The sequence below is a fragment of the Podarcis vaucheri genome (assembly GCF_965113315.1).
Source record: "Podarcis vaucheri genome assembly, chromosome: 17".
Classification (NCBI taxonomy): domain Eukaryota; kingdom Metazoa; phylum Chordata; class Lepidosauria; order Squamata; family Lacertidae; genus Podarcis; species Podarcis vaucheri.
The window spans coordinates 38243309-38264655 of NC_138755.1; the positions used below are offsets into that span (position 1 = coordinate 38243309).

Consider the following 21347-nt stretch of genomic DNA (forward strand, 5'->3'; position numbering starts at 1 on the left):
AGCTCATACTGTCTCATCCTTCCCTGTGCTGGGAACTCTGCTGGGAGGACGTGCCTTGGAGCCTCATCAAAGGCTCGAGGTCATTAAACACATCGGGAGGCGATTCCGAAGATGAGCCTTATCAGCTTGGCCAAGCTGAGATTCCAACACTAAGTCCCCCGGCAGCCAGCCCGTAAATAAGAAGACATGACAATGATATATGGGATAAAAATAGGCCACAACCTTATTGATTTCAGATGTCTAAAACCTTGGCCTAGGCATTGTTGGGTCTGAGGATGCATAGGGCAGACAGGTGTTGTGAAGGGGACTGCAAAACGAGAATTTACACAGTGTGCCCTCCACTTCACCAGACGTAGGGAGTTTGACCTAACGCCACCACCCAGGTCCGGTGACTCCTGCAATCAACCCTTTAAAGGGCCCTGCAAACATCGTAGGCAAAACTTTTGACTTTCCTGTGCAAGGCAGCCTCCCGTGCTCTGAGAGCCAGTGTGGTGTAGTGGTTCAGAGCGGTGGACTCATAATCTGGTGAACCGGGTTCGCATCCCCGCTCCTCCACATGCAGCTGCTGGGTGACCTTGGGCGAGTCACAATTCTCTGAAGCCTCTCAGCCCCACTCACCTCACAGAGTGTTTGTTGTGGGGGAGGAAGGGAAAGGAGATTATTAGCCGCTTTGAGACTCCTTAGGGTAGTGATAAAGCGGGATAACAAATCCAAACTCTTCTTCTCAACCAAAAGCAGCCATTCTTCAACGAAGAACAAATCTCAAAATGGTGGAACAAGTTCCTCCAACACCGAGTGACAGCAATGTGCCAAGCTCTCGGACAGAGGGTCTTTTTCAGGTATGGGGTATGGAATCTGGAATCCTTTAACTGGCGATACTAACAACTGGAACTGGGATCTTTGGTATACAATTCATGCCCTCTGCTATTGAGCAATGGCCTCACTCTGATGCTTCTGAACCTTCCACAATCGATTCATAGCAGGAGCACTATTGGGCAATGAAGTGCTGAGTGCTCTCATAAAAACGAATGTATTAATTACAGATAGGTAGCCGTGTTGGTCTGCCATAGTCAAAATAAAAAAATTCCTTCCAGTAGCACCTTAAAGACCAACTAAGTTAGTTCTTGGTATGAGCCTTCGTGTGCATGCACACTTCTTCAGATACACTGAAACAGAAGTTGCCAGATCCTTCTATATAGTGAGAAGGTGGGGAGGGGTATTACTCAGAAGGGTGGTGAGAATGGGAGATTGGCAGATAGCTGAGATGAGCCTGTTATAGTCGTTAAGAGTCATCAACAGGCTCATCTCAGCTACCTGCCAATCTCCCATTCCCACCACCCTTCTGAGTAATACCCCTCCCCACCTTCTCACTATATAGAAGGGTCCGGCAACTTCTGTTTCAGTGTATCTGAAGAAGTGTGCATGCACACGAAAGCTCATACCAAGAACTAACTTAGTTGGTCTTTAAGGTGCTACTGGAAGGAATTTTTTTATTAATGTATTAATGTTACTTCTACATTTATTAAAGTGTACACCACTACCAAAATTAACCAGTGAGCTTATTTGAGCCCTCTTTGCCTATCAAAGAATTGCTTTGGCATACCAGTCTTTCCAAACTAATGCTTACCTGCCCCTCCTCTTAATTTGAAATACTTTGTAAGTACCAACTTCATTACACCCTCTATAATAGGCTACAGAAATTGTTTTTGTCAATTGCCATCTTGCAGACTACTTAGAAAATATACAGGAGATTTATTCAGGCTGAAGCAGCATTAAAATGTCATAGAATATAAATTATACCCTGCATTGTTCAAGTAATTTAATTGGGTGTGATTCAGTTGGACTAAAATAGCTTGATTTGTGGGTGAATGTACACGACAAATAATCTATAACAAAGGAGAGTGACATGCAAGATAAATAAATAAATGATAAATCCAGGTCTCCTGTGCAATTCTAAAGACTAATTATGGAATGAGGCAAACGGAAGCATGTTTGAAGTGGACCGGATTACACACCTGCATTTACGGATGTAAGACATCGAATTTTGCATATCCATATTAGAAAGTTGCCGCAGAAGGACAATCATGCACTATAATCCCAGGAAAGGGAGCGTTACTGGTAGCCCACTAGCGCCACCATTTGGGAAAATCAAATATCACCAAATATTGCTACATAAATGCAGAGATTCCCAAAAACACATGCCAGGCACATGAATGTGCAACCAGAGAGGCTGAGGTCTTCATCTGCATAATTTTTAGTTTTCATAGAATTAGGGACCCCCTTGCCACCCTCAGATAGTAAAGAGATGTTTGATTTATTACCTGCCCTCCAGCATTAGTTGCAGCAACTTAAAAATACAATATTAAACAGCGTAAAACAAATTACAGTCGTAAGAATAGGGTGAGCCCTAAGAATATATATCTCCAGCAACAAAGACCAGGGTAAAGAGGGGCAGCCTGGTGTACAACGTAAACTATATACTGTATTTTTCGCTCTATAAGACACACCAGACCATAAGACGCACCTAGTTTTTGGAGGAGGAAAACAAGAAAAAATATATTCTGAATCCCAGAAGCCAGAACAGCAAGAGGGATCGCTGCGCAGTGAAAGCAGCAATCCCTCTTGCTGTTCTGGCTTCTGGGATAGCTGCGCAGCCTGAATTCGCTCCATAAGACGCACACACATTTCCCCTTACTTTTTAGGAGGGAAAAAGTGAGTCTTGTGGAGCAAAAAATACGGTAATGAAGGGCAAAAGCCGCCTTTCAGATTTTTGGTGCCTACATCTTTAAGGGCTTTAAACATTAAGGTCAGCATCTTGAATTGGGTGCAGAAATGAGCTGGCAACTAATGCAACTGTTTTAAAACGGAGTTATACAAGATGGAAAGGAAACCTCAGGAAATCCACTCACTGCATTTTGTACCACTTAAAAGTTTCCAAGTCACCTTCACATAGAGTGCACTGCAGTAATCCAGTCTGAAAGTTACTAGCACATGGAGTACTGCGGCCAAGTTATCTCTTGTCTAAAAGGTGCTCGAAGCTGGTGAACCAGTCAGAGATGGAAATAGCCCCTTCTGTCCACCGATGATAATAATAATAATAATAATAATAATAATAATAATAATAATAATAATAATGTATTATTTATACCCCGCCCATCTGGCTGAGTTTCCCCAGCCACTCTGGGCGGCTTCCAATCAAGTGTTAAAAAAAGTACAGCGTTAAATATTAAAAACTTCCCTGAACAGGGCTGCCTTCAGATGTCTTTTAAAGATAGGATAGCTGCTTATTTCCTTCACATCTGAAGGGTGTTCCACAGGGTGGGCGCCACTACCGAGAAGGCCCTCTGCCTGGTTCCCTGTAACCTCACTTCTCGCAATAAGGGAACCGCCAGAAGGCCCTCAGAGCTGGACCTCAGTGTCCGGGCTGAAGGATGGGGGTGGAAACGCTCCTTCAGGTATACAGGACTGAAGCCGTTTAGGGCTTTAAAGGTCAGCACCAACACTTTGAATTGTGCTCGGAAACGTACTGGGAGCCAATGCAGCTCTCTCAGGACCAGTGTTATGTGGTCCCAGCAGCCACTGAGACCATCTGAGCCTCCAGGGACAATATTGAATGCAGGACGAGCCCCCAAGCTAGGACCTGTTCCTTCTAGAGAAGTACAGCTTCATCCATAACACCTCCATCTTTTCAGGATTCGGTTTCATTTTATTGGCTCACATCCAGCCCATCCCTGCCTCCGGTCCAGCACCTCAACCTCTCCTGATTCAGATGAAACAGAAAGTTTGAGCACAGTGTCTCCTGCGTTCTGGTGACACCTCACTCCAAATCTCCTGAAGACCCTTCCCAGCAGCTTCAGATAGATGTTGAATAGCACGGGGGACGAGGTGGAACCCTGTGGACACTTCAGGACAGTATCCATGGTGCTGAACAGGAGCCTCCTCCATACAGTGGTACCTTGGTTTAAGAACAGCTTAGTTTATGAACAACTTGGATTAAGGACGCTGCAAAGCTGGAAGTAGGTGTTTTGGTTTGTGAACTTTGCTTTGGAAGCAGAACATGTTTCACTTTCTGTTGAGTGTGTTCCATTTGTAAATTGAGTCCCTCACTGCTAAAGGAAAGCATGCCTTGGTTTAAGAACGCTTTAGTTTAAGAACGAACTTCCGTAACAGGTTAAGTTCGTAAACCAAGATATCACTGTAACTACTTTCTGGAAACAGTCCTGGGGGTAGAAATGGAACCAATGAAGTTTGGTGCCCCCAGCCTCTATGAGAATACCATAGTCAATTACAGTGGTAAGGTAAAGGTAAAGGTACCCCTGCCCGAACGGGCCAGTCTTGACAGACTCTGGGGTTTGTGCGACCATCTCACATCTATAGGCCGGGGGCCAGCGCTGTCCGGAGACACTTCCGGGTCACGTGGCCAGCGTGACAAAGCTGCATCTGGCGAGCCAGCGCAGCACACGGAACGCTGTTTACCTTCCCGCTGGTAAGCGGTACCTATTTATCTACTTGCACCCGAGGGTGCTTTCGAACTGCTAGGTTGGCAGGCGCTGGGACCGAGCAGCGGGAGCACACCCCGCCGCGGGGATTCGAACCGCCGACCTTTCGATCGGCAAGCCCTAGGCGCTGAGGCTTTTACCCACAGCGCCACCCGCGTCCCGCAATTACAGTGGTACCTCAGGTTAAGTACTTGATTCGTTCTGGAGGTCCGTTCTTAACCTGAAACTGTTCTTAACCTGAAGCACCACTTTAGCTAATGGGGCCTCCCGCTGCTACCGTGCCACCAGAGCACGATTTCTGTTCTTATCCTGAAGCAAAGTTCTTAACTTGAGGTACTATTTCTAGGTTAGCGGAGTCTGTAACCTGAAGCGTATGTTACCCGCGGTACCACTGTATATTGAAATTCACCCAGAGAGTGGATCACACTCTCTGCGATCTCCCCATCTCTCTCTTGACAGATGTCTTCAGCCAGGATGACCAAGGTGGTTTTAGTACCATGACTGGGTCTGACGCCAGAGTGAAATGGATCTAGATATTATCCTCCCAAGAATGCCTCAAAGTCAACTGCCAGTACTCTCTCAAGCACAGCCACTGGGCAACAACGATGATGATGATGATGATGATATTTATACCCCATCATCTGGCTGGGTTTCTCCAGCCATTCTGGGTGGCTCCCAACATAGTATTAAAAAAAAAAAAAGATAAAACATCAAACATTAAAAACTTCGCTAAACTGGGCTGCCTTCAGATGTCTTCTAAAAGTCAGATAGTTGTTTATTCCCTTGACATCTGACGGGAGGGCTTTCCACAGGGTGGGTGCCACCGCTGAGAAGGCCTTCTGCCTAGTTCCCTGTAACCTCACTTCTGGCAGGGAGGGAGCCGCCAGAAGGCCCTCGGCGCTGGACCTCAGTGTCCGGGCCAAACAATGGGGGTGGAGACGCTCCTTCAGGTATCCTGGGCTGAGGCCATTTAAGGCTTTAAAGATCAGCACCAACACTTTGAACTGTGCTCGTAAACGCAACAATTGCTTAACATTTCCGAGTCTAGGGGGGTCCTCTTGAGGGGATGTACCACCAGCTCTTTCGCAGCGAATGGTAACTCCCCTTCCTCCAATGAAGCATTAACTACTCTCTGGACCCTGGGAGACCTTCAACCTTCCCTGGTCCACAGTTTGGCAATCTCTGGTGTTGAAGGTCTGTATGGCCACTCAGAAAATCTTGTCTCACCAGATATTGCTCCTAAAATCTAAAAGATGTAATATTGCTAATGGTGTTGATAGGTTTATTTGTGCTGCTGACAATAACACACTTTTCCAGCTTTGATTGTGAAAAGATGAAAGGAGTCTGAAGAGCAGCATGCGGAGAGAAAAACCAAGCGAAGTCAAGAACATTCTTTGCTCCAGGATAAGATATTTTGTGCTACATCTATGCACTGATGTAAGGCACAGCAATCAGATCCCTCAAAAAATGAGTGTTTGCCATAGAAGATAAATAGAGGTCAGCAAAAATCTGTTCTATTAGGTGATGAACTACTCAGTAAGGCTGTACAACTTGCAATACACCAGGCCAAACACGGTTCATCAGTTGTGGATGGCGGCCGAACAAGCCCTTGGCAATTCCCCCAGGATAGGTAACCTAGAATCCTCCAGATGCCATCCTCCCAACTCTCATCAGCTCTGGTCACCATGGCCAATGGCCAGGGATGATGAGAGTTGTAGTCCAACATCATCTGGAGAACCACAGGTTCCCAGCACCTGCCCTCCCCTCATTCAGGAATTTGTTGTTATTCATCTGCTATAGCAGAGAGAGGAGATCAATGCAGAATGGAGACCCCTCTACACAAATCTCATTTCTTGTGTTCCAGGAAAGAAGCAAAATTAGGTAGAACAGCAAGCTTCTGGGAGGCCTCCACCCATTGCTAGTGTCCTGCATTCAGCTTGGTAGCTATGCTCATAGACTCATAGAAGAATTTGAAGGGACCCTGAGGGTTATCTAGTGCAACCCCCTTGCAATGCAGGACTCTCAACTAAAGCATCCATGACAGGTGACCATCCAACCTCTGCTTGAAAACCTCCAAGGAAGGAGAGTCCCAAAGGAGTCCATTCCACCGTTGAACAGCTCTTACTATCAGAAACTTCTTTTTGATGTTTAGTCGAAATCTCCTTTCTTGTAACTTGAATCAATTGGTTTGAGTCTTACCCTCTGGAACAGGAAAAAAACAACATACCCAACTGCCTGAACCATTCCTCTTGGTTTCCAGACCCTTCCTTGATCATCTTGGTTGCTCTCCTCTGCAAGCATTCTAGCTTCTCAATATCCTTATTAAACTATGGTGCTGAGAACTGGACACATGCAGTGATGTTGGGACCAGAGGCAAAATACCTCAGTTTTCGAATGTCTCCGTTCCTGAACATTTTGGTTTTCGAACGCTGTAAACCTGGAAGTAAATGCTTCGGTTTTCGAACATGCCTCGGAAGTTGAACATGCCACGCAGCTTCCACTGAGTGCAACAACCTGAATCCCAGCTGTCGACTATTGAGTTTTCAGTTTTCGAAATTGCTGTCGGCTATTGAGTTTCTGGTCTAGTTTCTACATACATTCGCCTCTGTCCTCCAGCGTGACAGGCAAGGGACATTATCAGAGCTTACTGAACACAAAACTGGCAATAGTCACACAAACCAAGCTTGCTGTCATTCTCAGGGGTGTGGATTTATCCTTCTGCGAGCCAAACATTCACGTTCTTGAAAAACAGGCCAAAAAAAAGCCTTTTTTTTTTTTTGCTTTTATTACAAGCATATAATATTAATTGGCAGAACACTGAATACAAGCTTCACTATCATAAAATCAAAACATTAAGCAATAATCCCCCAAAAGGCTTATCCAGACAAAAACTAGCCACCAATAGTACAAAAGTTACACAGCAACACAAAGCGTAAAAAAATTGTAAACTTTCAAATGAAACCAAGCCAAAAAATATGATTTATTTGTTTTTAATACGGCAAGAATTTTCAGTAACTTAATTATGCCACAAAGTGAGGATAAAGGCTTAAACGGTTGCACTGGCTTATTGTCCCATAACCCTAAATTTATCTTGTTGCAAGCGAATGGCATTCTTGACACTTGCCCTGTCACTTGGCTGTTATCGCTGCCTTTTTAAATAGGGCATTTTGCAATACCCGAAGCCCAGCGGGTGTGCACAGTGCACCTTAGGTAACTTTCCTCACCCAAGTAAATGTGCCCATTCACACAAAACATTAGGAGGAGGAGGACCCACTTGTAGCTTCGACAGGTTCAACGCTCATGGGCATTCGTAGAACTCCAGATAGGTGCAGTGGTCAGAACACCACATTCAGCAACAGAACAAGGCCTGGAACCGAGATCTGCCACAGAGCTGCAAAACAGTAGGGTTAAGGGAACCAATTGCAGCAGAGGAGTAGGGTGGGAGAAAGTGCTTAACATTTCCTGCACCATTTCCCTCCTCCAACCTCCACTTGACCCCAGCCAGGGCTCCAGAAGCATGTTTGTAGGATTGTGGAGGCAAGTGGTCGGTAGGGGAAATGGTTAAGCAACACACACAAACACCCTGCTTCCTCTGCTGCAGATCTCCATCTTCTCTGCCAATTTGCAGCTGCTCAGCAGAAACCCTGGATAGCAAGGACCTGGTAACCCTGGCCTTTGTGAGTCACCTCCAGGGCACAATTTGTGCTCAACAAAGAGGGGAGGAATTCAAATGGCAGCAGCCAGTTTTTAGGGTTAGAAACCAATTCCTGGAGAATGTGCATTCAGCCACCACTTCCACTTAAAGCAGAAACTGTGTTTCTAAGCCAACAGTATGCATCTTGCTAAAAACGTTGCATTTCCTGTGCACATTTTGACTATAAGGTGAATACGTCCACTTGCAATTCTGGCATGCAATGGGGTCTGCCTGCGCACCTCATCTTTTTACATTTGAAATTGGAGGGCACGTGTATATATGTTAAGTTAAGGTATCACGTGAAGTGTTTAAAACTGGAGCAATTACCTGAGGAAATACAGAAACAGATTTTTTTCTGTAAAATACAGTTTTAACCGTCTGCAGTAAATGCATTTCTTATGTACTGGTTAAAATATAAAGTTATCAAAGTTATTGTGTAGATGTACAAACTGGTTGGCTTTCTCCTGTTGCATTTAAATTTACAGCTCAGTTTCAAATCATTGCAAATAGGCTATGCTAATAGAGTTGTCATCCACTGGAAAAGAAACAGGACAGTGAATCTCCCAAGACTAATTAGATTGTTATGAAAACAATAAGAGCCAGATAAGCTTTCAAAAGGCTCAAATCCTACTAACGGGGGAAAAATAGCACCATCATATTTTGAAGTCTGATATTTTAAAATGATTGCATTTCCCCTCCAAGGTTACAGTTTGCATCTGGAGCATTGCACAACCACTGAGAAATAAATATTTCCAGGTTAAATGGTATACAAATAAGAGAGAAATACCAGACATATTAATGGCACACAAAAAAAGATTCGGATAAGTTGCAAGTCTTGCCGATTTCTTTCACATGTTACATTTAAGAGTTTTTTTGCCAAATCTTTTTGTTAAAAAATATTGCTGACAGGTAGTTCTTTCACACAGACACAACTCCCAAATGTCACTCTTAAAAATCCCAGGAAGGAAGGGAAAACAAAAAACAGAAGAGCCCATTTGAATGTACACTTAAACCCACCTACATTCCTTTTCAGATCTGTGGTTAGTAGATGCTACATTTAAAATCTTAAAGGTATGCCTAACAGAAGCATGTTTCAAACCTATTGCACAAAAAGCATAAAGTAATGCTCTTTATCCATACAAAACAAAAACATACTTTAAAAAAAAAATCAAAGAAGGGGCCAAACTAAATATGTAGCTGCTGTCATACATGATCACAGCTGTATCCTCCCTCTTTACTGCTCCGTAATATCTAGTACAACTTACCTGTGCCTCATGTAAGAGCGTTCACCATTTCTCATATCATTGTCTGCCTCCGGAAGGGTGCAAAGAGATGCGAAATGGCAGGAGAGCACAAATAAGTAATCATAAACATTACGGAGGTGGGGAGAAGACTTGACACGAGGCTACCATTTTTGGTTGCAGCCACCCATTCAGCACATCATCCAGTCTGGCCCTCACCAAAAGAAGGAAGAAGCTTGTAAAAAACATCTCACAATTTCATTTTATATGCCCATAAATAAAGCTGGACCATCAAAACCAAAAAAATACTTAGATGGTAAAAAGTAAGATAGAATGCTTAAAATAGAATAAATAATTTTATAAAGTTAACTTTTAACCCCCCCCTGCCCCAATCTTATTTAAAATTCAATATTATATATTCTGATTTCTCTATTTTAAAAGAAAATTATACCAAGTGAGAACATGAACCTGCGTTATGCTCGTCTCTTTTGTTGCTGAGGATAATGCAACAAGATAATTTTACTGCATTTATTTACCAGCGGTAAGCAGTCGTTTGAAAAAAAACAAAACAAAAAAAACCTCGAAAACCAACTTCACAGTAACTTTTATAGATCACTTATTCAACCAAATTGTGTGGCATGAGCCACTCAAGCTGAAAATGATTCCAAGACCTAAAGCCAGAAGATCAACAGAATGTTTTGCCAACATAATCATTGTGCAACCTGCCCCTTAAAAACTTCACAGAAGAGAGACAATTTCTATCACAAGGATCTGCTCTGTTGGTATTCACTGTGGTTGTGTGATTATTTTTTTTCTGATAAAACAAATCAGCCAGGTCTTTGGAACAAACACACCCCAAGGAACTGAGTTTCCACAGGGGGAAAAAAATGTATTCTAAGAAGCTGTTGAGAAAGAAAGAAAAAACCAAATATTTTCTGCCAAGGTTGTTTTCATCAGGCTGTTATAAAAGCAGAGATAAATACTCGCTGAAGAGCAGCAAAACCAGCTTAGGTGTCAACTGCTGGGTTTGGTTCCATGCACCTGCCTAGATATATATTTAAATATATTTATATAGCACCGTATCAAATTCAAGTGATTCAAAAATTTGCTAGAAACTTAGCAATACAGATTCTGTAGACTGCTGCAGTCAAGAGTTGTGGGGGTGTAGTTTGCATCTTGATACTATTTAATCCCTCAGTTTTAAGTTACACAGGATAACATTTATATTCCGTATTTTAAGATGGCATTGGTCATACAATTCAGCTGTGTATCTAGTCTGAGGTAGACTGAATAGTTGTATATGGTCATTTAACCCTCTAAAAGATTAATTGAATCAAGTGGGCATTGGACAAGGCTCCAAGCTTAAGGCTCACTAAGCAATGTTAGCCAATATGTTTTCAGATAGCACCATATGGCCTGTGAAATTGGGGAAAACCTTAAAGTTAAGACTCTTCTTTTTCCAGGGGCCTCACACAGTCCCATATAGTCCTCCACACTCCACAAATCCATAGTCTTCCATTAACCAGTGCTTTCATTTTTAATATTGGAAGATACTTTCTGAACAATGGCAAGCAATAGCTTAACATGAAATGGGAAATTGCTTTTCACAGAAATATGGCCTTATTAAGAAGTAGAAGCTACAAATTTAAGGGAAACTATCCAGTGGAAAATTCTCCTGCGAACAGGATAAGTGCCCTTAATGTTTAGTGTAGTCTTTGTGGTGCCCATTCATTTCAACAGGGCTTGCCCTGGAAGACTTTCCAGCGAAAGAGTGTCCAGTGCCGTCTACTGCTAAGCCAAATCTCATCTAGTCGTATCAACATTTCCTACTTGCTCCCATTTCCCCTTCGTTCCTCTAATTGACTCCTTTGACTTCCACCTATTCAGATTTGCCATGATAAAATCTGAGGTAACGAAGGCCACACTGCTCACCTTAGAAAGATGGGCTCCTATCACACTGACAGGAGGAGCCAAAGGCATAGAGGAGGACAATGGCTGAAAGAAGCTGGGTGATGAACTTTAATTCTAGTTGATGACAATAGAAAAATCAGGACTAAGGAAGGAAATGACAATTCCTAACTGAAGAGGTGGGGGAGGTCTAGTGCTGCGAGACTCATCCATTCAAGAAAATGAGAACAGTATTTTAACTTGACTGTATGCTGCTAACATAGAGACTTGATCTCAATGTTATCCAGCAACTACCTGCTTTGGACTTCCGTTTGGTAAGGATTTGTTAAATGGTCCACATGTCATAATACACCACCCCCTTGTTGCACCCTATCTGGGCTTCTTCCACAAAGGAAAGTCATTAACCTGCACCCGTTATATAGAGCAAGAATGCTCAGAAAAACAAGTAGCAAAGATGGTCAAACTGCTATGGGCTAAGCATATTGGCTACTCAAGCATGTCTCCCTAAGTGGGGGAAAGGCTTCTACCAAGTCTGGGGAAACATCATCTTCCCCTCGACCTTCTTGCCGGTCTCTCTGAAACTCACCGCCTGTACATGACACTTATTCATTTGACCGCTCTGTGCTTCTCGTCAAGCCCAAATCCCACCAGCAGCGGGTTTATAAGCAACAGAGATAGGAGAAACCTAACTCAAGGCAGCGTACTGCAAAACGGCAAAACACCATGGAAAGTGATGTACCCTCTTCCCTACCAGTCCCTGGAACAAATCCAAGTCCCAGCCAAGCTGGTGCCTGGTGGCGGAATGGCAGGTTTGTGTACATGCAAAGAATACACATGCCTCTGTGCATGTATGTGCATGTGGGAGAGGGAAAACATGCCAGTACGTAGGGTTACGTGCAACAATGAGAGTATGCACACATGTTACTGGGTGCAGCCCAGACTGGACCATTTCAATGGCCCCCGATGAAAGGGCCTCGCATGCCCTTGACCAATGAAGGCTAGCATGCAGTTTATCACACACCCACTTTGTGCGTGGTGCAAACTGTGGGAAAATGATTATCATTTTCCCACAGCAAACTTGCAGAAGTCCCATCCGAACGCAAACTTTAAAAATAAAAAATCTCAAGTTGCTTAAAGTGGAGCAGCATTTATCCTTTTTTAAGCTGTTCAATCCTCTATTGAGAGAGACAGTACTTACATAGTTTAGAGGGGCGAATGCATTCCTAGGGGGCTGGATTAAAAAATAAATAAAGATTTATAATTAAGGCCAGGAAGTACCACATTGCCATCTAAATCTGACCCCCATAAAGCTAATTCAGCAGAGAGTCAGGTGAACAGAACTGACTTACTAGGGAAACCAGAAACCAGAAAGAAAGTCAATGTACTAACGCATGTCGCCAAAGTGTGCTGTAGCATTAGTATTAGAGTGTTGTTCAAAAGGAACAAGACTGGAGTTCAAGTAGTTAAGGCTGCCAATGGCTTATTTCATTTACTGAAAGGCAAATCCCTCAATCCAATATCAGCCCCAGCTCCGCAAGATCTATGTTCTAAATGCTCAGCACTTTTGATGTGACTGATAAAACCACGATTGGAAACAACTGAAAGTCTTCCAATAACCTCATCCAATGCATCAGCAAAGGAACCAAGGAGAACAGTCTAGAACAGTGAAACGTAGGAAATTCACTGCCAGCCATTAGATCTTTGTCAATGTTAAATAATCTAAGAAGGGCTTACTAACAGACAAGATGGTCGTGAGGTATAAAGAGACAGAAAATCTTGCAAAAAAAATGTGCCACATTTAAGTTACGTTGTGAAGCAACACAAAAGTGGCTTAGGGGCAACAAATTCAAAATTCATCTCCTTCACAACACTTTAAACCTATTTTGCGTCTTTGCAAGATGATGACCAAGAACTGAGCTACACACAGGGAACTGTGAAGTGTTTTCAATGTCTGTAAACTTCGTGCTGGTAGTGTCCTCTCGAGTTGCGATATCCTTTTTTTTTTTTGTAGAAAAAAGTATAAATATTTTTCTGTCCAGAAAGTCAGGTTAATGCATCCCTCAGAGAAAGATTCAGGGTGGTTGAACAGGAGAGCACGACTGTTCTCGGGAATGAATTCTGCTGGTCTGTGTCACGGGTCAATTGCGTGATGCACTAAGAAGGTGCCCGATGATAGTCTCTGCAAAAAACCGTCCAGAAGGACAAAATAGTTCTTACAGCAAGTCCATTTTGGGTCTGTAATGTAGCAGTAGAGGTGCTTTCTGAAAGATAAAATAATACACCTGCTTTTAGTAAATAGCTAATGCAATCAAAGTTTAGTGTAGAATGTAAGCAATTTATGTATCAAAATGGAAATTAATTTAAACCAATCATGGCCAACTTCTTTTGCATGTGTGTGTCGGGAGGAGGGTTTCCTCCCCAGTAAGTTTGTTTGGAGGCTTTAATCTCAAAAGTTAAATGCATCAAGTTAACCACAAATATAACATACCTTAAATCTCCATCTCGTAACAACTACAAATTTGAGAGTGTGGTCCTTGCCCAGAATTTCTTCATTGCATAATATATCCAGCTAATAAAAACAGAAGTATTTCATTTATTTATCAAACACAAATTGCCACAAATCCTGACACCATTTTAAACAGTTAAATTAAAGAAAATGCCGGTTTAAATGTAAACTGTAATCCCTTTACAGGCAAAATAGATGCTGCTTCAAAGAATCCCTATAAGGATCTTCAGAAGACAATTTAGAAGTCTTTTCCAATACAGTAAACCCATTTAGAGCTCAAACTCTAGGCCACAGGACAAATTACATAACAAGGCTATGTCTCTATCTGTCTCTATCACTGAGCTTGCCAGGCTACACAGGGATAATATTTGGGCACCTACTGGGGTTGCATGACTCAGGGCATAAACTGCATTCTATAGTCTCTGCTGGTGTGCAGAACAATAAAGGGATAGGTCACAATCTGTGTTGTGCTCTACAACAGACCAGAGGCTCTGCCCTTGTGGAAAATGAACTAAAGCCAGAGTGTGTGGAAGTTATCAAAATGAGCATGTGCAAAGTTCTGAGTGTGCCTGCTTGAAGCAACTGTGAAAGGAAGGGATGAGGGAGGTCTGAATGAAAAAGCAGATAAAAAGAGTGTCATTTTAGCTCCCAGACAGGATTCACTAGGAACAAAAAAGAAGTTTGCAGAAGTCACCAGTAAATACCCAATTGTCCAGGGGCAAACTAGACCATTACTAAGCATTTAACCCTATGTATGAAGCAGTTGATAAGAAACAGCAATAAAAAAGGGAGGGGGGACTGGCAAATTGTGCCTCGTTAGATATTTGATGGCCAATTTTGATTGTCTGGCTGCCTTCATTAGAATCAGAGCGTCTCATACATCCATATCATGAATATTAAGATGTAAACTATTATACGGTCCCAAAACATCCAGCTTAAGATGTTTCAACGTAGGTCTGGTTATACCTTCTACTTTATCCTTCTGTCTGTCACTTTTGTCTGGCTTTTATTAGACCTGCAAGACCAGACACACAGGGCACACACACAATTCATATAGGGACCACCTCAGAAGTAGCCACCCAGCCACAGGGAAAATCTTATTCAATAGGTTTATCCAACGTGAAGCAGGAAATCCATTCCCACATCCTAGGAGCTGATTGGACAAGCTCAGCCATGCACTTTCCCCTTGTCAGGTTAGCTGCACCTCTCGCATCCACCATGATCTTGACTCCACCCTTAGAGGAGATGGATCTCAAGGGATGTCCAGAGCACTGCCTAGTCCTGTTCTGTTGGATGAGTTTTGGTTGGTAAGGCTCAAGGATGTGGACAAGATGCTTGGACTGGTCTGGGTGACCGCTTGCGCTCTGGACCCTTGCCCCTTGTGGCTGATTAAAACTAGCAGAGAAGGGGAAGCTGGCTGGACCAGGGAAGTGATTAATGCCTCCTTATGAGAGAAGGTGATCCCTGCCTGCGTGAAGGAGGCAGTGGTAAGACGACTCCTTAAGAAGCCCTCCCTGGATTCAAAAATCTATGCAATTACCGGCTAGTTGCCAATCTCCCCTTCCTGGGCAAGGTTCTTGAGCGGGTGGTTGCGGACCAGATCCAGGCACTTTTGGAGGAAACTGATTTTCTAGATCCATTTCAATTGGGGTTTAGGCCCGATTTTGTCACAGAAAGTGCTTTGGTCGCCCTGGATGATGACTTCTGTCAGGAGAGAGACAGGGGAAATGTGTCCCTGTTAATTCTCCCCAACCTCTCAGCAGCTTTCGATACCATCAAGCATGGTATCCTTCTGGAGCGACTGTCCGAGTTGGTGATGGGTGGTGGCACTGCTCTGCAGTGGTTCTGGTTCCCTCGCTGCGAGAAGTGAGGTTACAGGGCCTTCTCGGTAGTGGCGTCTGCCCTGTGGAACGCCCTCCCAGCAGATGTCAAGGCAATAAACAACTATTTTACTTTTAAAAGACAACTGAAGGCGGCCCTGTTTAAGGAAGTTTTTTATGTCTGGTGCTGTATTGTTTTTAATATTCAGTTGGAAGCCGCCCAGAGTAGCTGGGGAAACCCAGCCAGATGGGCAGGGTATAAATAATAAATTATATTATTATTATTATTATTCTGGTCACTGCTAGAGGGGGATGCTTGGAGAGTGCTCTTTGGCCCTGCAGACCCTTCAATGTGGGGTTCATCAGAGTTCAATTTTATCCCCTATGCTGTTTAACATGAAACCGCAGAGTGGGGCTATCCAGAGTTTTAGAGTCCACTGTCGACAATATGCTGATGACACATGGCTCTGTTCTTCCTTTGAATCTGCAGGTGGAGCAGTGAATGTGCTGGACGCTCATCTTGCCTTGGCAATGGACTGGATGAGAGCCAACAAACTGAGGCTCAATCCAAATAAGACTGACACACTGTTAGTGGTGTTTCCCTAGGCCAGGTGGATGGGAGGTGGCCTGCTCCTGATGGGCTTACACTCCCTCTGAAAGAACAGGTATGTAGTTGTCATTTGAGGCTCAGGTGGCCTCGGTGGTGCAGAGTGCCTTCCATTAGCTTCAGTTGGTGACCCAACTGCTCCCCTACCTGGGCAGGGATAGTCTAACTTCTGTGGTCTATGCTCTGGTAACATCTAGGTTAGATTAGTGCAACACAGTAGGGCTGCCTCTGAAGACAGTTGAGAAACTTCAGCTGGTGCAGAATTTGGTGGCCTGGTTGCTCAGTGAAGCAAGACGCTTTGAGCATATTACACCGACTGCACTGGTTGGCAATTAGTTTCCAGCCCCAATGCAAAGTGCTGGTTTTGATCTATGAAGCCTTAAACTGCTCAGGACTACAATATCTCAAGGACACCTCTCCCCACATGAACCAACTCAGACCCTGCCATCACCATTTGAGAGCCTTCTTTGAATGCCCCCTCCACAAGAGATCTGGAGGGCAGCAACACAAGAATGGGCCTTTTCTGCGGTGGCTCCCCGTTTGTGGAATGTTTTCCCCAGAGAGGCTCCATGGCCTTTTAAATGTGTTTGTGGGAGGAGGGTTATTGGTTTGTTTTTGTTCTTATTTTATTACGTATTTTGTCTTTTCGTGTATTTTTATGTTGCGAGCCACCTCGTGAACTTCAGATGAAGGTTGGTAAACAAATTTAATAAATAATAATTATAATAAGCTACGAAGCCACCTAAATTCTAGAGGGTGAGGTATCAAATTGTGGCATTCAGCTTGCACAACAGACTTCCACTCATGCAAACATTACTTCCCTTCTCCCCACCCCCCACAGCGCTCTGTGTGCCCCTAAAATCTGCTCCACAAGTTTAGGGGACCTACTGGAGCTGATTTTTTTGTTTTTAAAGCACATTTCTAAGCTGCACAGTATGAATGAAAGCCTGAGGTTATCTCAGCTGTTTTTGCTTAAAAAAAAACTTGAAAAAGTAGAGAAGGCCTAGGACTCCAACAGTCAGGACAGGATGTCACTTAGTACAAACCTCTACCCCAAACCTCTTAACAGCCAAGTCTCCCTATAGATGCTAAAAAGAATGGTTCAAATGGAAATAGCAGGTGAAGGAAGAATAGTGAAATATGACTAATACCGAAAAGCTTCAGAACCAATTCTAAGAGAAAATGTCATTTGTTATACCTAAAGGGACTATTTCAAGATACCAACACTTTATATTCATCAAGCTATTTCTGTCTCAGGAAAAAAAACCAGCCCTATCATTTGTAAAGTGATTATTATTTTTTTAAATAGAACGAGTTGCAAGATCATTTTAAGAACACAACACAATCGTATGTTTGTTCTTGGTAAGGATATTTTTTTATAAAGTTTACCTCATTAAAAGAAGAAAGATTAAGCTTTTTGGCAATGAACTTCTTTAGATGTAAGACTGTAGCTTGTGCAGAGCAGCGAATCCATTTTCTCTTCAATCCGCGCAATTTGCTGCTGTTGCATTCTAAGCAGATGCTTACCTTTTGGGGGGGGAAACAAGCGGCCAATACAAGTTAATAGGGGTTCCCTTCTAGGTTCCCCTTGTTTCAGTGGCAAAAAGGTTGAGAAACTGAACTAAGCAAGGGTTCATTTTACATAAAATGAAGGTACAAATAAATCAGCTGTAGAGCACATTCTTGGAACACAGGAAAGGTCCCAGTTTCCACCTCTGACATCTCTTGCTTTAGAAGAGTCAGGGAGCAGGTGATGACAGAGAGCTCAGTCTGAGAGCATGGAGAACCACAGCAAGGCGGAATAGTCAATGGTGGGATACATGAAGAAACAGTCCAACCTCCCTATGTTCCTAGGGAGCTGCTACATCATGGGTACCAACCGACAGGTACCTATGGAAATATGCAACTTCCACATATCAAAGAGTCATGCAAGAGATCTGTGCCTTCCAAGACCAGAACTGCTGTTCACCACCAAACTGGGACAGGTATGTGTTTTTGTTGGTGGAAGCGCCACATATTGGAGGCAGCTTCACATGGTGATGTTGTTCAGGTGGTTCGGTGAAGACCGTGCTGGCCTCCTGCCTAGGTAAAGCACTGAATCTTTAGTTTTCCTCTACAGAAACCAAGAAGTTTCTTACACTGGGATGTGCAAATTCCAAGACCAGCTTCTCTACATTTACCCACTCCCCTACGGTGTACTGCTAAATCCCTGTCCGTTTGGATCTATAACTCTTCCCAGGATTTATAGCTGTCTTGTACATCTAAACAAAAAACAAACAAGAAATGGCCCTTCCAGTTCTACCTCTATGATCCATGGAGACAAAAACTGGAGTTGAGGGATTTGGCTTTCAGCAAAATCCTGAGCATATGAGGCTGCCTTATGATACCAGACTATTGCTCCATCTAGTCAACTGTTGTCTGTTCTGAGCAGCAGAGGTTATCCAAGGTCTCGGGAGGCTATCCTTCCTGCACCTGCTGCCCAACGATCTATTTCAGCAGGAGACGCAGGGGATTAAACTCAAGACTTCCTGCGTGCAAAATGTGCTCTACTGCTGAGATATGGCCTCTCCCAATTTCAAACATCAGAGATACGTGAAACAGTCACATCATTGCCTTCTTCAAAATAAACTCAAATAGCAAAATTATGAAATGCTTAAACAAAAAGATTCGTTGTTTTTCCTCGCAGTAGGAAATGCTGAATTTCATTAACAAGAAATGAAAGTTAGGGATGAAATAACAGTTTATCTAAGTGGCTACATTTTCACAGCTGCTGAAGCCAGGTGACAGATCAGCTGGCAGGAATAAACTACGCATGTAGAAACAGTCCTAAAAGGCAGTGATTTGAAAAGCCAACTTCTAAAAAGCAGAAACAGAAACAGAATGTACAGAAGATTGCATGAATTGTTCAACTGGTATATGGAGTTTTCAGAGCCACAACCAACCACACTAGGATGACAGAAAACAAAACCTGGCTACAGGTGATTGCAACGAAGGGTTCAACACTTTCAAAGAATCATAATACCCAGCAAGCATAGCCTGCTTTCGTTTTAGAAACTGAGTACTTACTTGATGAGAAACTTTTGAAACTCTGGGCAGTATCCAAATAAGTGCTCCACTAGCAAAAGGATTAATGTGTCTGCAATGGAACTTCGCCTCCTCTCCCCACATGCCTTCCTGTGCCCTTCCCAAATTTGCTCTGGAAGATTGGGGGGAACCCGGAATACATGCAGGGGGCACTGAGCAGATGGAAAGGTAGGGGAAATTCCACTGCGCAGCATCTTGTTGGACACCACTCTCTCTTAAAAATTAACACACCCATCGTAGCATCTCTAGCTACTCACTTCTTTGAAAAGGTACAACGTTATCTCCTAGCTGATTCTATCCTGAAACCAAAAGCTAAACATCTACTTAATTAAAAGGACATATTTAAACAGTACCTGCTCATCACTTCTATGATAATCATTATCTTCTTCCTGTTTCTCTTCCGACGTTTCTTTGTTTGTACTCTCATCTGCTTTTGTTTCCCCTTATGAAAAAAGCAGAGAGCATCTGTGACAAAGTTGAAGACTCTAAAGATATCAAATTCACATATGAAATAAATGCAAGACGTCCTCAGTCCTTTCAGATGTAGCTCTATCAGCTACAATAAATTCATTCATATTAAGAGCAATTCAAGCTACACATGGAAGACACTATGTGTCTAGTATGTCATGTAGTGCATCATGACAAACTCAGGCATTTGAAAGTTTTTTTTTAAAAAACCTCTCAAGATTCTGATAGGTTATAAGATCTTTAGATAATTCCAACAACAACCTGATTGTGCTCTTGCTGCTTTTAATGAAAACAGTTTACCAGCAAAGCCACCAAAACTCAGACTTTTCATCCCAACATAACATTTACACATTCTTCTCATTGCAACACCTCGGATATTTCAAAAGATCAGGCTGTAGGCTAAACTGCCCACAACTTCCATTTCCTGTTTCTGACTGAAACATCTGGAGATTTAAAATTAGAGTATACCAGAAAGAAAGAACAGGAAGCCTGAAAACAAATCTGGCCACAATTTGTCCCTGATCATAACCACTATCAGCTAATTTGTCCCCAGCAGAGATGTAGGCAAAGGGTTCTTTATTCTGCTCCTCTTCAGAGGCAGAGGCTGTGTAAGAGTTCTCTCCTTACACTCAAGCCCTTCATGAAGCTAAATCGTTTGGGGTGGCATATTTACCTGCAAAGCTATGAAAGTCCTTGCAACACTTGTGTTCTGTTTTGACAAGCTGTACTGGAGCAGGACAAGCAATCCCAAACACAAGGTTATATGGCACAGCCAATTTTACATTGGATTTATTTTAGAGCTTCCCAGTTAGTAAGATGCGGACAGCCAACTCTGCCCAACTGCCAGGAACCACACACACACCTGGCCCCTATGCCTTGTACTTGTGTCGCATAAGAACATCCCACAAGGTGAACAGAGAGAAGAACTCCACTACACCCACATCAGATCTTTCTGCAGTTCTTTGCTCAGATGTACCAAGAGCATGTGGCATCCACTGGCACTAGGGCACTAATGGACACCCCCACACTACTGTCAAGACTAATATTAGGATACCACTTGTGTCTTTGAACCAGAAACACATTCCTTGCTCTGGATCCTGGGCGTTTTATTTCTTTAAATAAATTTCTGCATTCTTGGCTGAGGCATCTGAAGTAGGTTCTTAACTACAGTGGCTCATGTCACAATTATGCCACTTAAGGACTGTAACGTTCATTCTGCAACAGCAGAAAAATATGCACCACTCAAATTCGCTTTAATGAAAGCAGCTCACAGTGAAGTGTATCACAGTGAAGTTGTTTTATTGCCTCTAAAGACTTTAAAATTGGCTATTGATCCGGCATCCTTAGTCAAAGCTGTAGTCATCTTTATAAACCACTAGGCATTCTGAATGCCTACATCGCAGAACCCATATATGTGCAGATGATGGGTCCACTTCCTACATTACACAAACAGGTGGACCATACAATAGCCAGTGGGGAAGATCATAGGTACCATCAATTGTGGAAAATGGCATGAATGT

General features: G+C 43.1%; 1 protein-coding gene across 8 annotated transcripts in view; it reads right to left on the bottom strand.

The window, feature by feature from the left end:
* Window positions 1-12805: 12805 nt before the first annotated feature.
* PCGF3 (polycomb group ring finger 3) overlaps window positions 12806-21347 on the bottom strand; it is a gene marked incomplete at its 5' end in the record, with an annotated part of 48865 nt that continues 40323 nt past the window's right edge. For 7 of the 8 annotated variants that reach the window (XM_082205165.1, XM_082205163.1, XM_082205164.1 and 4 more), the window contains 4 exons: window positions 12806-13603; window positions 13831-13911; window positions 17665-17802; window positions 19713-19801. In XM_082205165.1, coding sequence (XP_082061291.1) covers window positions 13556-13603; window positions 13831-13911; window positions 17665-17802; window positions 19713-19801 — 356 coding nt within the window. In that variant the 3' untranslated portion in view covers window positions 12806-13555. Of the gene's footprint in view, window positions 13604-13830; window positions 13912-15388; window positions 15553-17664; window positions 17803-19712; window positions 19802-21347 lie in introns of those variants that run through there. The other variant, XR_014214804.1, reaches the window with a different exon arrangement.